Consider the following 15,871-nt stretch of genomic DNA (forward strand, 5'->3'; position numbering starts at 1 on the left):
GGGCGGGTGGCCGGCAGCTCTGGCTGAGGTTACGTGGCCGCCGAAGCCCTGACGTGATAGCACATTGCATCAGCATAAAACAATCCATCCTCGATATGGAATGCGGTGCGGACGGATGACAGCGAGAGCGCAGCCCCCTCGCCCGATTGATTTATGTCGGAGCTGACGCTTTATCAGGCAGTCGGAAAAACTTTGACCAATCATTTTGCAAGGAGCGCTGAGCCGGGCTGCTCCACTGTACTTTGTTGGCTGAGAAGTTGAGCAGGGGGTGGGGGTGGGAGGGTGGGGGGCTGGGGGGGGTCGCGTCCGAAAGCCCTCACACCGGTCTGGGTGCCACCTCTCCCTGCTTGGGCGCCGCCGCGCGAGCGCTTCCCTTCCCCCTGCGAGCGCCCGGATAATGTCTGAGAATGTCCATTTCTGGGACGCTTAGCAGCTATTATGTCGACTCGATCATAAGTCACGAGAGTGAGGACGCGCCTCCGGCCAAGTTTCCTTCCGGCCAGTACGCGAGCCCCCGGCAGCCGGGCCACGCGGAGCACCTGGAGTTCCCCTCGTGCAGCTTCCAGCCCAAAGCGCCGGTGTTCGGCGCCTCCTGGGCGCCACTGAGCCCGCACGCGTCCGGAAGCCTGCCGTCCGTCTACCACCCCTACCTGCAGCCCCAGGGCGTCCCGCCGGCCGAGAGCAGGTACCTCCGCACCTGGCTGGAGCCCGCGCCGCGCGGCGAAGCTGCTCCGGGGCAGGGCCAGGCGGCGGTGAAGGCGGAGCCGCTTCTGGGCGCGCCTGGGGAGCTGCTCAAACAGGGCACGCCCGAGTACAGTTTGGAAACTTCGGCGGGCAGGGAGGCCGTCCTGTCTAATCAAAGACCCGGCTACGGGGACAATAAAATTTGCGAAGGAAGCGAGGACAAAGAGAGGCCGGATCAAAGTAAGTTATAAAAAGTGAGGAAATACCAGGCCGAAGGCCAGGCGAGGGGGAGGGGAGGGGAGAGGCAATAAACTGCGGACAATGTGAAGGGAGACCGCGGCGGTGGCCGGAGAGCGAGCGGGGGAGGAGGGGAGAGGGAGGCAGGAGGCCAGCGACCGGGGTGCCCCCCGAAGGGGAGACTGAGGCCGCTGGAGGAGCGCCGCCCCCACGGCTCCGCGTCCTGGAGGGAACCGGGACGCGGGCACCACCTCGCTGTCCTCTCGGCCTCCCTTCCCCCACTCCCCCGGGGCTCGGGCTCGCAGCCCGGGAAGAGGCTGACGACCGCTGGCCGGGAGAGGGACTGGCGGGGCCGGGGACCGGGCGGCCGCCAGCGAGGCCGAGAGCCCGCGCGGGCGAGGGCGGGAGCGCACGGGGCTGCCCGGAGCCGCGCGGCTGGCAGAGCTCCCCGCGCCACGCGCAGACCGTAAAAGCCGGCCAAGGGGAAGTGGGAGGGGGCTCATTAGGATTTTATTTGCGATGCAACAGCTAGGCGGAGGATTGTTCCTAGCAGATCTCGCGCAGGAGCCGCTCAGGGTCCGCAGCCGGCTCCGGGAGGGGCGGGGAAGCCCAGGACCCGGTGGCTGAGCCCCCTCCCCGGATGCGCCGGCCCCTCCCCGGGAGCCTTCCCTCCGGTCGCCCTCTCCCCTCCTTGGCATCCTCGCCCGGGTCGCAGCTTCCTTTTCTGCAGCCCCCGCTGCGCTCCGCGGGGCTCCCTAGTCCCAGCCCGAGCTGTCCGCCTCTCAGGGAGTCCGAGAATCGCTTCTGAACTTCGGGGCAGACAGCCAGAGTGGAGGAGAGATCCCGAAGGGACCCTGGGGAGAGGAAGGGTGGGGGTGCGGGGAGAGGCTTGCGGAAAGGCGGAGAACTTTACCCTCCGATGGTAGTTACTCCCCATATCCCATTCCTTCTGAAGCACCCCGCCAGGAACCCAAGTCTGGCTAATTTCCAGGAGGTGCTGCTGGCAGGATGTGGGGTGGGGAGGGGGAGTCTCGTATTTTTCGTTGTGAGGTTGAGAAAGGCAAACTGGTTGGGGGCTCTCAGCTCCAAACATGACCCCCAGGCTGGCTGGAACAAGCCTCACCCCTTACTCTTTTGGGGGAGCGAGGGTCAGATTTTTTTTTCATCTCTCCTTGCCCTGCCAGATTTCCCATCAACATAGTGGCCCACAGGCCCTTGGGAAGTCCTCATCTGCTGGAGGATAGAGAGCTGCCCCCACTCCCCTGAGAACCCTGCAGGGTGCTACTTCTCCTGCCGACGGAGTTCAGCACCCGAATAGCGTTTGGGCAACACCGGCTCTTCCCAAAACCTCCCGGCCCATACCCAAACAGACCCCCCACCCCAAGCCCCCAAACTCTGCCTGGAAAGCCCATTACTGAAAGGCAGTGGTTTGGCTAGGATCAATTATTAACAGTTTTTTTCCTCTTTCATATTTAATGCGGCTGCGGGTCCCATCCCAGGCAATCACATTAAGGAAATAGCACTGCAAATTGGTAAGACACGGTACTTAGTGTAGGAGGAACTGGATTATTTTTTTAAAATATATTCAGTGCTTTTCATTTGGGGAGAAGAATCTAGCAAAGGGTGGCTGTTATTTGTAATTGGCTCTGCTTTATTTGGCAACTTTTCTGAGTTCGGGAGGGTAGGGAGAGAACCGGTAAGGAGACAAGCCTGTATATATTTTTGTTTTCTCTCCCCCCCCCACCCCTTCCACTCAATTACCCCTTTCTCTGCTCCTCCTCGCCACATGGAGCTGGTTGGAGTTAGGTGTGCTGTGAAGGGCTGTTACCCCCCATCATCCATGGCTCCCCACTTTGGGACTGGAGCAATCTTGCTTCCCAATTTCCCTGAACTTGCTGTAACCAAACTGCGAGCTGAGCAGGAGCTGAAAAGGAGAGACTATTGCAACCATAAGTTATCTGTGAGCCCCTGGCGCTCCCTTGTCCACAGGCTGGAGTTGATAAATGGTTGCAATTGGGTTGCATGTGAATTGGAGTGTGCTGGGTGTTTGCGTCTCTAAGTGCAGACCCATGTTTGCAGGGTGTGTTGTGGGGGAGGGGGACAAGATATCTGCAGACACACATGCCTGCTGCCATGTGGCCAAGAGATCCAAGCTTGTGATTAAGGCATGGTGTCCTCGGACTGGACTGGAGAGCCAGGAGGTGTCTCGGCTGTGGCTGAACAGAAACTGTGGTGCTCCCTCAGCACAGCCCTATGCTAATCTCCCCAGACCCAAGGCCAGGACCCTTCAGGTCAACCACCTCTGGTTAGTCTGGCGATTGCTGGGGCGGGGGTGGGGTGCGCTTTAGCCATGGGGGGCTTTGACCTGAATCCTGATCAGTGGGGACCCAAGTGGAGAAAGAGACTGAGAGACGACCTGAGGCAGGTGCAGGTTTGGAAATGCCGAGAAGCCTGGTCCATGTTTGGCTCCACTCTGTCCCAGTAACTCTCACCTGAAAGTGTCACTTAGCAGCTCCTGGCCCATCACTAGGACCCTTTCTGGGAACTGGAAGGCCCAGGTCCCCTCTCTGCAATGCAAGATGGGGAGTGGAAGCCAGGGGGACGTCCTCTTGGAAGGAGAACATGGGGGCCTTTCATCCCCCCCTTCCTTTCTTTGATTCTATCGCTGCTTCTCTTTCAGCCAACCCCTCCGCCAACTGGCTGCACGCTCGCTCTTCCCGGAAAAAGCGCTGTCCCTACACGAAATACCAGACGTTGGAGCTAGAGAAGGAGTTTCTGTTCAATATGTACCTCACCAGGGACCGTAGGCACGAAGTGGCCAGACTCCTCAATCTGAGTGAGAGACAAGTCAAAATCTGGTTTCAGAACCGGCGGATGAAAATGAAGAAAATGAATAAGGAACAGGGCAAAGAGTGAAGATTTCCCCCACCCACCCCAGCCCTCCCCAGCCCTCCCCATCCCAGCCCTCCCCGCCCCTTCCCCATCTCACACGTATTTATAAGTGATGGCTGCCTGGCCAGTGCTGTCTGGGATGTATTCAAGTGAATGGGGAAGGGAGTCTTTCTCCTTCAAGTCCTTTTCTGCATCTAGAGCATCTCCTCCCCTTTGCCCTTACCTGTCCTTCTCTTCTCCCTGAGCCTCAGAAGGAAGTTTTGTTGATTTAGAAGGTAGACATGTAGTTGGCTTCTAAAAAGGTGATGGGCCACAAGGAAAGAGAGACCCTAGTCGAGCCCCTAGTAATCCCCTTAATTTTTCTGGGAAGCCCCAGCCCCTCTCTTCCAGCCTACCTATCTCCACACCTTACCTGCTCCCACCCCAAAGTCACCCAGGGACACTCCAACTGCATACAGCCCAACAGAAGCCCACATACATAAATCCTGGAGCCCAGAGTAATAACAGGCAAAGCTCACAGCCAACACTCAAATAAAGTGACACCCCAAATGCAGATCATCGCACCCTAAATCTGGCAGAACAGCCCTCAGACCACCAGCAAGCCCAGATTTTACCCTTGACACAAATATACATCAAGAAGATGTCTAGAGACACGTTCCTGAATGAGGCTCTGTAGCCCAAATGGCTCAGCATCACAAAATCATCTCGGTGGAGTCCCCAACTATACCCCCTCTGGACCCAAGGGCAAATGGGGGTAAACTCAGCCCCCAAGCTGGTGGGCTAGAAGGGGCAAGGAAAGGAGCTGTGGTCTTAGGAAGGTATCCTAGGACTTAGGAAGGTGTTACACACACACATGCACACGCACACACACACACATTCTGCTGCAGGAAACGTTTAATTCTGCATGTTGTTTTCCTCTCCTTCCAACAAAAAGGAGGTCAAATCATGGGTCGTAAGCCTTGACAATGTCGTCTGTTCATCTGTGCCCTGCTTGACAGAGACTGTAACTTCTCTTGCTCTCCACCAGCCCTGCATCCTTACATCCTCCCCAGCTCTGAAATCAACTCTGTTCGGCTAAATCCACCTTGCACTAGCGGAGTCAAGCCGCCCCTTGTAGAAACCCACCCCCCTGCCCCAATCCACCTTCCATCCCCTGCTAGCTCAAATCACTAGAGGCAGGAAAGCCAGGTCAGGAGAGTCCTACCGAGAATTTATTGTGAATCGATTCCCGAGCTCCCTTCCGGGATAACTTGTGGAGGACAGGGAGGAGCAAAGGCTCCAGCGGCAGGAGCCTGGCACATTCCTCCCCATCCTTCCCACGTTTCAACCCAAGCAGAGGAGCCCCAGACTTGGCGGCTGCCCGCCCCAGCAAAGAAGGAGACGTGCCCCAGGCACCCGGCTTTGCCTTCTGCGACTCGGGTCTGGATGGCGGTCTGCTCGGCTGCTGGGCTGCTGCGAGCGCTTCTGGGCAACGGTCCCGTGTGCAAAGGAAAGAGGCGAAATTGCACCTAAGCGTCAGGGGCCGAAGCTTACTCTCTGCTTCCCTCCTTCCCTCTGCTCCCTCATCTGTCCAGTCTCCTTCAATTCCATGAATTCTTCTGGCTCCTGCTTCTCCCGACCCCGCAAGGGGACATTTCCAGTAGAACTTTTTTTGCTTTGTCGGTGGCTGTTGTGAAATTGTGCTGTGTTTTGTGATTTCTTTGGGGGTGATTGTCTCGTCTGTTTTCAGTTGTCGCTTATATGGGAGGGTTGAGGGTGGGAATGGGGAGGGCAAGGGGCCTAGAGCTCTGATTGTTTGTTTTGGAAGAAAAAAAAAACAAGAAAAAGAACAAAAAAATATATATCACTCTAGAAAATAAATCTCTCCTTGTGTCTCATTCTGTGTTGGCTCTCCTCACCTGGCCAGAGGTAGAGGTCCTAGTTCCAAGAGGGCAGCTTGGAAAAAAACAGAGACTCGGTGCCCAAGAGGTGTTTCCTTAGGCCTTGCAGAGCAAGCTTCCTGGCGGCACTGGTCTGGACCCAGGGTCCCAAGACCTCTGCTCAAAGTGAGCAAGAGCCTTCCAACAGGAGAGCTGGGAGGCGGGAGGGGGATGAGAGGGAAGAGGAGTGATTTGGAGAGGGGTCTGGGTCTGCAGGGAGCCATGAGATAATCCTCCAAAGTGGCACTGAAGACGTCGCAACCAACTCCAGAGCCAGGGTGAAGGCAAGGCCTGCCTTGTTACTCCTGGAAGCGGCTCTGCTCTCAGCTGGCCAAGAACATCACCTTGGTTTGGCCACTTAAAAATAGCATGCGAGGGAAAGGCACTAACTTCCTTCAGCCATTCCCTGCAGCAGGGCTGCCGGGTGTAGAGAGAGGCCTTAGGAAAGGCCATGCTGTCCTTCCTTCCACTCAAAAGGACTGAACCTCTGAGGGTTCTGACCCCCACCCGGAATCTGAAGATCGGATTTGAGCCACAGGGTAGCCGCCTTGGTGTAAGGCTGGTCGTTTGGTAAAGGGAGAGGCCTGGGTAGGCAGTTCCCATAGACAGGCAGGGAGAGGAGATTGGGAGTGGAACAGAAGTGTCTCACCAGGGGGGAAAAATCACTCCCCAGTCGGACCCCAAAATTAAATTCGGTTTCCAGAGGCACCTTTCTGTCCCTATCAGACCGTGGTGTCCCCCCCCCAGCGCCTCTTAGGAAGACCGCTGCTCCCCGCGGCCTTGCGGGTCCCAGCCGGGCGCTGGGATTGGGCTTCTGCCCCGCTCGGCCGCCCGCCGGAGCCTCCCTCCAGGCCCACCCCAGCGGCGCAGCAGCCCCGCCGAGCCCCCCAGGGGTGGGGGGAGAGGTGGGGACAAAGCGTGTCGCGAGTGAGAGGCGCTTGGAAGTGAAAAGGCCAGGCCGACCCCTCTCCAGCGAACGAAAGCTAGAAGCGGACAGATAGGCAAAGGCAGGAGCAGGCGACGCTCCTGGGCACGGTCCCCGGGACCGCCTCCTCCAGAGAGGGTTCCATTCGGGTCATAAAATGAATCTGGCTTTAGAGCTTGTGTAGACTAGGCTCCCTCCCCATCCTGGGCTCCCGGGAGCCCGGCGGCGCGGAGGGAGAGCCGAGCAGGCAAGCTTCCGCCGAGAGGAGCGGCCAAGGCGCGGCTGGAACCGGACGGAGAGCGGCGGGGCAGGGGGCGAGGCCTCCCGGGGAAGCCTCCAGCGGCGGCGTCTGGGTCCCGAGCCCGGGGTGGCTTCTTTAAAGACAAACAAAGGCGAAGATGCGGAGGCTGGGAAGCCGGAGATGGGGAAATCTGCTGTCATAAAAGAGAGCGAGAGATTCAGAGAGGGAGACCGCGAGAGTGCGAGACGGAGAAGCCGGGAGAGGAATTCAGTGCGGTGCGCGCAGCCATAAAAGAATATGACCGCTATAAAACTTTATAGCGTATAAATTTCTGAAGGTTAAGAAACTAAACAGCAGCAAAGCAAACAGTGAGGGGAAACTTTCCGGAGCTGGGCGAGCCGAGCCGCAGCTGGGCCTGGGCTCTGGGGCTGGCGGCAGAATGGGTGGGCCGGGCTCCTGGGTGGGGATGGGGGGGTCCCCGCACTCACCCGCCCCGGGGTCCGCGGGGCTTGGGGTTTCCGGGGACGGGGGGGGGGGTGGGGAGACCCAGGGGGCAAAGAGGGGAGAAGAGGGACGGGGAGGGAGGAACACTTTGTTGTCACACAAGCTTCAGGGAACGCAGTTCGGACTCTTGTCTTTGTTCCTCACACCCACTCCAGAATCATAAACGAGGAGCCCCCTGCGCACACGCACGCACACACACACACACACACACACACACACGGGTCCGGCGGGGCCAGACGTCTGGGCGCGGGCAGCCTCTTGATCCTTTTACAGCCCCCTCCCACCCTCCCAGGCCTCCTCTGCCCCCCACAAAAAGCCCAATTGTTTCTTCTCAGAATTTGAAACAATCGTGTTGGGTTTGAAAAGTGCTCGGCTCCCCCCCTTTTACGGGCCATAAACGGCGCACTGCCTGGCGGTGTCCGCCAGAAATTAGGGGGTTGGGGTGGGGGTGGAGGAGGGGGGGTGTCGGGGGTCAGTACCAGAGGAAAAAATCTTACGGTTTCTTTTTTCCCCTTCCTACCCCCTCGCCTTTTTTTTTTTAAGCTTATCTGCACAATTTCATGAGCCATTTCCTGATTTCCGATGGCTTTTCTCTCGCCTGCTCTCATTTTCCTCCCCCTTTTCTGCTAATAATGAAAGTTTCTCCCGCTTGTCGCCTCGGTGGCTGGCGCTCTCGGGAGAAACCGGCTGAGCCTTTGGCGGCGGCGGCGGCGCCTGTTCTCAGGACGACCGCTAGATGGCACCCTTGCTCCACGCGAAAATCCCCGGTGCGGCGGCTGCGGACTCGCGGCTGCACATCGCACCTTGGTCGGCCCTGAATCTGTGAACTGAGCGCTACCAAAAGTCATGAATAATTTGCGCGTAATAAAAATATAGGGTTCATTATGGCCGTTTCCCCCATTTTGTAGATTTCAAATATAGCCTATTGTTTCCCCCCACCCCTTCAAATGGTCAATTTTCTGAATTTCCCCCAGGAGGTCTCCGTGCTTCTCACCAAGTTTCTGTGGTCGGTAGGGCAACAAATGCATGAAAACGGGGAGGAATAATAATAATAGGAATAGGGAGATGGGCAAAATAAAAGAGAATTGGTTCGGAAAAATGAGATTTTCCGGGAGGGGGGCTGGAGGACTCTCTGCGGATACGGGTGAGCAGGTCAGGTGAAAGGGGCGAGCGGGCAGAAGAAGGTCGGATGGAGACCAAGCTGCCCCGAAACGGGATCAGCAGCAGAGGGAACCGGGTGAGCCAGCCCGGGGTATAGGGGTACAACATGGGGGGGTGGCATGGATCCTGGGCTTTGGTGCGGATTAGGAGGTGCCCAAAGCCGGCGGGGCGGATCAGCACGGACAGAGGCTTCACAGCCTTTGTACGCGGCCGGGGCTGGGCGCGCGCCGGGTGATCCAGGCGCGGGGCAGAGGCTCCCCAGAACGGCAGGGCAGGCGTGGGGAGGTCTCGTATGTTTTCTCGGTTGTTCTGCGCGCCCCAAGTTGGGCAGCCAAAAAAGTGTGCGTTTTCCGGATGGATGTGGGGGTAGGCACGGCGGCAGGAAGCAGGGGCTCGGTTCTCCCGGCGTTCCGTGGTTCCCAGGTGAGAGCTCGGGCTCAGTGCGCGGCGGCCCCGGCAAGCCTAGGGGACAAGGGTCCTTTCGCAGTTTAGCACCTGGAGGCCTGGGCTCGGGCAATTTTCCTTCTGAGACCCGCGCGCTGTATGCCCATAACTCTTTTAATTCCAAATCTTCCATTTCCTCCCGGCCCAGCCTGATCCGTGCCCCCCATCCGGACAAACCTGCCTGCGAAACACGCACACCGCCCCCCTCCTTAAAATTAGCCCCGCCACGGTCTCTCTTCTCTTCCCCCAGGAACTGGTGCAAAGAGGCAAGCGGAGTTTCTCAAGTTGAGTTTCTCTAATAAATCTGCGCTCCGTTGGGTGTTTATAAATTATCTTCTCGCTCTTTCTTGTTTTTTCTTATAATAGAAACATTTTCCTTCCATCAGGAATTTCTGGCACGGTGTAGGGATGATTTAGAACAAGCCATTGAATTTCTACCTCACCGGTGAGTCCTCAAATCATGACCATAAAATCCCCCGCACTAGATAAAAATGTTCTCTTCGGCAACAACTTAACTGTGCCTTCCGCTGCCTCACCGCCCCCTCAGCCTTGCACTGAGAATCCAAGACCCTGGTTCTCTTCCCTCCTCTTCTCCATTCCCTTCTTCCCTTTCAACCTTTTTCCCATTCTCCCAATTTACTTTTGAAGGACCCGGTGGCTCTACTGGGAACTTCCTCTTGGAAAAAGCTGATGGTTTCATTTTTACAAAGGTTGGGGTAAATGGGATCCCCCCTCCCACCAAAGCACCCTTCCCAAAGCAAACCACCCTCTGGTGAATAAACAATGGCTTGGATGTATTTGTGAAGCCTCTACCTTTGTTACTAGAAATTTTCCTTCTTTCTCCCTCTCCCTCCCTCCCTTCTTTCTTTCCTTTCCTTGGCCAGTGAACTGATTCAGGAGGCCATTGGTTGGGACCCTAGGACTGGGACCTTGGAAAATCTGGCCACCACCCTCAGTAGGCCAGGAAGGCTGGGGAAGGCAAAGGCAGGAGAGTGTGGTACCCACACAGCTCAGCCCTGTAGGCTGTGCCTCAGCAGGCCCCAGGACCTCAGGTCTGGAGAGAGAGTTGGGTTTGACTATAGGCTCCCCAAGGGGAGAGGAGAGAAAATGGGGGGACTCTGTGGGCTTGCTCCATCCAAATTCCCTCTATCCCAAGGTCAGTTTAGGTAGTGATGGTGGCTCAACGGACTCAGAAAGCTAAAAGGTGCCCCCCCCCCATGCATACACTCTGCAGCCTCTACCTAGAGCCAAGGAGAGGATAGGATGGCAAGCCTCAAGACCAAGCACCTGGGCCTCAGTGTCCAACAGCGGCCTCCTGGCCCTTCCCTCCCTTTGATGTGCTGTTGGGCTCCGTGGTGCCCCATCACACTAGGGTGCCACAAAAGGTGTGCAGGGCTGGCCTGGAAAGTGGGGAACCAGCTGAGCTTGGCTAGCAAGACTCAAGGCCTGGGTGCAGGAGTGGGACTGTCCAGCTGGGTGTCATCCTGCCGGTGGCACCAGGCCTCACTCGCATCACACAAAGTTGGTTCCCCCGAGGCGCTGACTGGAGACCCTCCTCCCCATCCCAGCACCTCTCTCCAGGCCAAGGAGGTCGTGCAAAACTGCTGATTGGGCGGTTGCTGGGCGAACTTTGCTCCCTGCTTCTACCACTGCCCATTAACCAGAAAGTTTCTTTCCTCCCCTCCTTCTGCGTCCTCATGGCCTGCCAGGACCATTCTCCAAAGAAAATCCTTGCTTGTTTGTTTAATGAGGGAAAGTGGGTGAGTGCCTGGGTGGGGCAGAGAGGAGGTGGTTTGGGGGCTCCCGAGAAGGGGGTAGGGGCAGGTGCTGGCCACAGCTGAAGGTGGTGAAAATCTCAGAAAAGTCACCGTTTGCGCCGAAAAAACCCATCACCGTTCTCATTTCGGCTTGGTCACCCCCACCGCGCCGCAGTCGGGCGGCGGGGCGGTCGAAGCTGCAATTTTATAGCTGTAGAGGAAAGAACTCGTAAAATGCTAACAGCTTTTATGCGCTGCGGCATAAACAACAACAGACTCCGGCTTTATTGCATTTTATAGTTTGTTAAAGAGTTTACGGCCGTTTTTGGGGGGCCGGTTACCCAGCCAATTCCCTTCACACGATAGTTAAACCTTTATCAATAATAAGAAAATTGATCATTAAAGCCTTAAATATGACTACCTCGTTTGTTTGAAAATATGTTTAGGAGAGGAAGCTGTATGATTTGATAACTTGTATTAAAATACCAATTACATTTATAGGACCTTTTAAAACTCGGCGCAATTAAACCGTGTTCTTTTACATTTTTCCGAAGCGACCCTGACATTTAAAAAGACTCCAACTGCCTCGTTAAAATCGCGAAATTAACAGCGTGCCTACGCCTGGCGCGTTGTGTATATGTGTGTGTGCGTGTTTTTTTCCGTGACGCCCCCACATCAGTCTTTGGGGGTGGTCTGCGAAGGTATTTGATTTGTTGTGAGGCGAGAGATATCTCATTAATGTAGGTAGTTAAACAGATTTAATCCGTATTCATTCTCTCTCTCTCACCCCCACTCCCTCTCCCCCTCTTCTCCCCCTCTCCTCCTTGCTCTCCCTGGGTGTTTTTTTTTTTTTTTTCCCTTCCCCTCCTTTTTTTTTTTTTTTTTTTTTCCGCTCTCTCCTCACTCCCTGGCGCTCTCTCGCTCTAGCTCTCTCTCTCGCTCGCTCTCGCTCTCTCTCGCTCGCACCCTCGCTCTGCGTTCTGTCCGGGAGGAGTACGGAGAAGCCAATAGGATGCGGTGTCTCTAATGGATGCAAATGATCATGAAAAGACAGTGCAAAATATGAAACAACTCATTTGCAGGGAAGTAAATCACCGAAAACTGTTTATGAACTGGCATCCCTTCTTCGAAATGTAAAGCGAGGACCTCTTTAAGTGGCGGTATATTTTTGTTTGGGGGGTGGGGGGTGGGGGGAGGGCGAGCGAGCCGCGGCTGCCATGCAAGCTTAGACTTTTGGAGGCTTCGCTGTCCTTTTCTATTCCTGGAAATCACAAAAAGTGTGGCGGCTTTGAGATCTTCTTCGCCTTTTCTTTCTTTTCTTTTTCCCCCCCCTCCTCCCTTTCCCTCTCCTTTCCTGGCGAGGGTGACTAGGAGCCGGCGAATCCGCGTTTTTTTCTCTCTCTCTCCCTCCCTTTCCCCCTCCCCACCCCCTCCCCAACAGCCCCCAACTACAGCCGCCGCCGCCGCCGCCGCCGCCTCAAAATTCAATAAAATGAGCTCTTATTTCGTCAACTCACTGTTCTCCAAATACAAAACCGGGGAGTCCCTGCGCCCCAATTATTATGACTGCGGCTTCGCCCAGGATCTGGGCGGCCGACCCACCGTGGTGTACGGTCCCAGCAGCGGCGGCAGCTTCCAGCACCCGTCGCAAATCCAGGAGTTCTACCACGGGCCGTCGTCGCTGTCCACCGCTCCCTACCAGCAGAACCCGTGCGCCGTGGCGTGCCACGGGGACCCGGGCAACTTCTACGGCTACGACCCGCTGCAGCGGCAGAGCCTGTTCGGGGCGCAGGATCCAGACCTGGTGCAGTACGCCGACTGCAAGCTCGCCGCAGCCAGCGGCCTGGGCGAGGAGGCCGAGGGTTCAGAGCAGAGCCCATCGCCCACGCAGCTCTTTCCCTGGATGCGCCCGCAAGGTGAGCTCGCGTCGGGGCCGGCGGGAAGGGAGAGCGGAGGGCCTGAGGCCGGGCAGGGGGCCGGGCAGGCCGGGAGCATTTCCTCCAGCTCCTGGAAGACCTGCCTGCTCTGTTCCGCTTGCCTCCCACTTCTTTCCTCCTTCCTCCCTCCCTCCCTTCCTCCTCCCTTCCTTCCTTCCTCCTTTTCTTCCTCTTTGCCTTCCTTCTTTCCTTCCTTCCTCCCTGCTTTCCTTCTTTCCTTCCTTGCCTCCCTCCTTCCTTCCTCCCTCCCTTCCTTCCTTTCTTTTTTTGTTTTCCTTGAAGGGGGGTCGCTAAGCGACATTTCCTGAATCCATAAACCCCTCACCCTGCCTTACTTTTCTTCTTCTCATCCTTTCCCCCCTTTTACTGCTTTATGGGGGTAGTGGAGAGAGGGCGGCGGGAGTGGGGGCGCTCAACTTTTGCACTTCTCAATTGCTTTATAGTTTAATTACCCTGAAGAAACTTTTCTTCTGGGGCAGAGGCTCTGGGGGCTTTTCAAGGTGGGTCCACTCGTCCCAGTCCCGGCTTTTTAAATTCATATTTCCCCCCTCCCCCTCCTTCACACCCTTCCTTATAAAGTTTATGACACTTTTAATAGATTTGAACTAGCCCCCCCCAACCCTCTGGTGCTGGTTACCAGAGGAGGGGGCTACCCCTTTCTGGCTCCCTTAGAGTCAGTGGTGTCTGATCCCTCTCACCACCACCCCCACTCCCGTCACACACACACACCCCCCCCACCGCTGACCGCGGCCTCCCAGCGCCCCCGCCCCTGCACGGGATAGAAGGTCCCCTTCCCTTATTATACTGGTCTCCCAGGCTGGTTCACGAATCTTCCAACCTTCTCTGTCTCTGCCCCCTCCCCCACTCTCCCCTCCCCCCCCCACCCTGTCTCGCCTTTTCCCCCATTCCCAGCAGCCGCCGGACGCAGGCGAGGCCGACAGACCTACAGCCGCTACCAGACCCTGGAGCTGGAGAAGGAGTTCCTATTTAATCCCTATCTGACTCGCAAGCGGCGGATCGAGGTATCGCATGCGCTGGGACTGACAGAGAGACAGGTCAAAATCTGGTTCCAGAACCGGAGGATGAAGTGGAAAAAAGAGAACAACAAAGACAAGTTCCCCAGCAGCAAATGCGAGCAGGAGGAGCTGGAGAAACAGAAGCTGGAGCGGGCCCCGGAGGCGGCAGACGAGGGCGACGCGCAAAAGGGAGATAAGAAGTAGGCTCCAGCTGGGACTGCCAGGGCCGCGGCCGCCCTGCGTCCGTGGGTCCCCCGACCAGGCCACGGCCGTCGCCCGCCCCCGCCGAGAGAGCTCTGGCCCCGCGAGCGGGGCCGGGAGCCCGGCCTCCCGCCGCAGCGTCCCCCGCCGCGCCAGTCCCCGCTAGTGGTAGTATCTCGTAATAGCTTCTGTGTGTGAGCTACCGTGGATCTCCTTCCCTTCTCTTGGGGGCCGGGGGGGAAAGAAAAGGATTTTAAGCAAGAACTCCTTCGCCCTGCGAGGGTGAGCGGCTGCGGCCTGGCTGAGCCCCCCACGTCCCCGCCCCGTGTAAAAAGCCTCCTTGTGCAATGGTCTTTTTTCCTTTGAACGTGCTTCTTTGTAATGACCGAGGTACCGATTTCTGCTAAGTTCTCCCAACAACATGAAACTGCCTATTCACGCCGTAATTCTTTCTGTCTCCCTCTCCTTCTCTCTTCTCTCTCTCTCTCTCCTCTCTCTCTTTCTCTCTCTCTCTCTCCGTCCTCATTTCCCCCTCCCAACCCCTCTCTCCCCGCTGCCGTCCCTAGCTCGCTGGCTTTCTCTCTTGCTTCTCTCTTTTCCTCCCAACCCCCCCCCCCCTTTGGTTTGGCAATTTCGTCTTAAGTGTTTCTCAAAAGAGGTTACTTTAGTTAGCATGCGCGCTGTGGGCAATTGTTAAAAGTGTTCTTAGGTTTACTGTGAAGAGAATGTATCCTGTATCCGTGAATTGCTTTATTGGGGGGTGGGAGGGCTAATTATATATTTTGTTGTTCCTCTATACTTTGTTCTGTTGTCTGCGCCTGAAAAGGGCGGAAGAGTTACAATAAAGTTTACAAGCGAGAACCCGAGACTGGCCGGGCCCGCGCTCCTCATTTAACCCCCGGCGCCTTGCAGAGCTGGGGGGAGCCGGTCACCGGGCTCCTGCGCCCGCCAGGCCAGGCAGCCCAGAGGAGGGGGCGGGGGCTGGAGGCAGGTGGTGCGAGTCCCTTGGCCCAGGGGCGCAGGGGGTGAGGGAGGCGGCTGCGCCTGATTGGAGGAGAGGGAACGGGGGAGGGGAGCCCAGAGAAACCCCCTCCCTTCGCGTTCCGAGGCTGCGGGCGCAAGACCTAGGCGCCGAGGCCACGCCGAAGAGATGCGCCCGGGCTGGCGGCTGTATGCCCACTCCACCTCCCCCTTTGTTTCTGTGGGCCCTCTCCTGTCTGTGCCTATGTGGGGGTGAGTGGATACAAGTGGAGTGCAGGGCCGCTGAACAAGCTTATACATTTATTTTTCCCGGATTGGGTGGGTAGGGGGAGCAGGAGGAGAGGAGAGATGCTCTCCCCCGCCTCTCCTTCTCTATGACTTGGCCACCTTCGCCCAGCGCCGAGGTCGTGGCTCGCCGCCTTCCTTCCTTCGCTGCCCCTGCTTCTCCGGCAGCCACGCTCTACTTGAGGCATCCGCCTCCCGGAACCAGGAGAGCAGTATACCCAGGCCGCCTTCCTGGCTTCCTTTCTCTTCCCACCCACCTCACCCCACCCCCTTCCTTTTACACTTTCAACCCCCCCACCTTTTTTTAAGCCACCAGAAAACGCATCATCCAGAGCCCGTGGGCTGGATCCCGCGCCTGTAGGAGCACCCACGAAGCCTCCCTCCATTCCTGCCTGTATGTCTGGGGGCACCGAGAGCGAGCAAGAAGCCGGGCTCACCTCCGCTCCTCACCTCGGGAGGACTGGACCAAGTTCCCCCAAAGGCCCAGCCAGGCTGAACTGGCCCAGATTAATAAAGACGTGACCTGCCCCCACCCACCCAGTTGCGGGCGATCCCTGCATTTGTTTCTCGTCGGGTAACGGGGGGGGGCGGGGGGGTGACAACACGGATCGCTCCGAGGTTATTTATTTTCCCTGCCACTCCATCCCTTCCTCCCCAAATCTCGCCTGCAAGCTGCCTCCAGCCCAA

General features: G+C 57.2%; 2 protein-coding genes across 3 annotated transcripts; both read left to right on the forward strand.

Moving 5' to 3' along the window:
- The first annotated feature begins 407 nt into the window (after positions 1-407).
- On the forward strand, positions 408-5,556 carry HOXB9 (homeobox B9). The gene is made up of 2 exons (XM_045985383.1): positions 408-924; positions 3,602-5,556. Exons 1-2 carry the CDS (start codon positions 408-410, stop codon positions 3,835-3,837), a joined length of 753 nt encoding a protein of 250 aa, XP_045841339.1. The 3' UTR covers positions 3,838-5,556.
- A 6,180-nt stretch (positions 5,557-11,736) lies between these two features.
- HOXB8 (homeobox B8) lies at positions 11,737-14,771 on the forward strand. Of its 2 annotated transcripts, none has more exons than XM_045983886.1 (2): positions 11,737-12,680; positions 13,614-14,771. In XM_045983886.1, exons 1-2 carry the CDS (start codon positions 12,257-12,259, stop codon positions 13,919-13,921), a joined length of 732 nt encoding a protein of 243 aa, XP_045839842.1. In that variant the 5' UTR covers positions 11,737-12,256; the 3' UTR covers positions 13,922-14,771. The 2 variants fall into 2 exon arrangements, with proteins under 2 accessions (XP_045839842.1, XP_045839843.1); XM_045983887.1 differs by having other exon boundaries at positions 13,617-14,771.
- The last annotated feature ends 1,100 nt before the right edge of the window (positions 14,772-15,871 follow it).

The sequence above is a fragment of the Meles meles genome, chromosome 18 (assembly GCF_922984935.1).
Source record: "Meles meles chromosome 18, mMelMel3.1 paternal haplotype, whole genome shotgun sequence".
NCBI classification, from domain to species: domain Eukaryota; kingdom Metazoa; phylum Chordata; class Mammalia; order Carnivora; family Mustelidae; genus Meles; species Meles meles.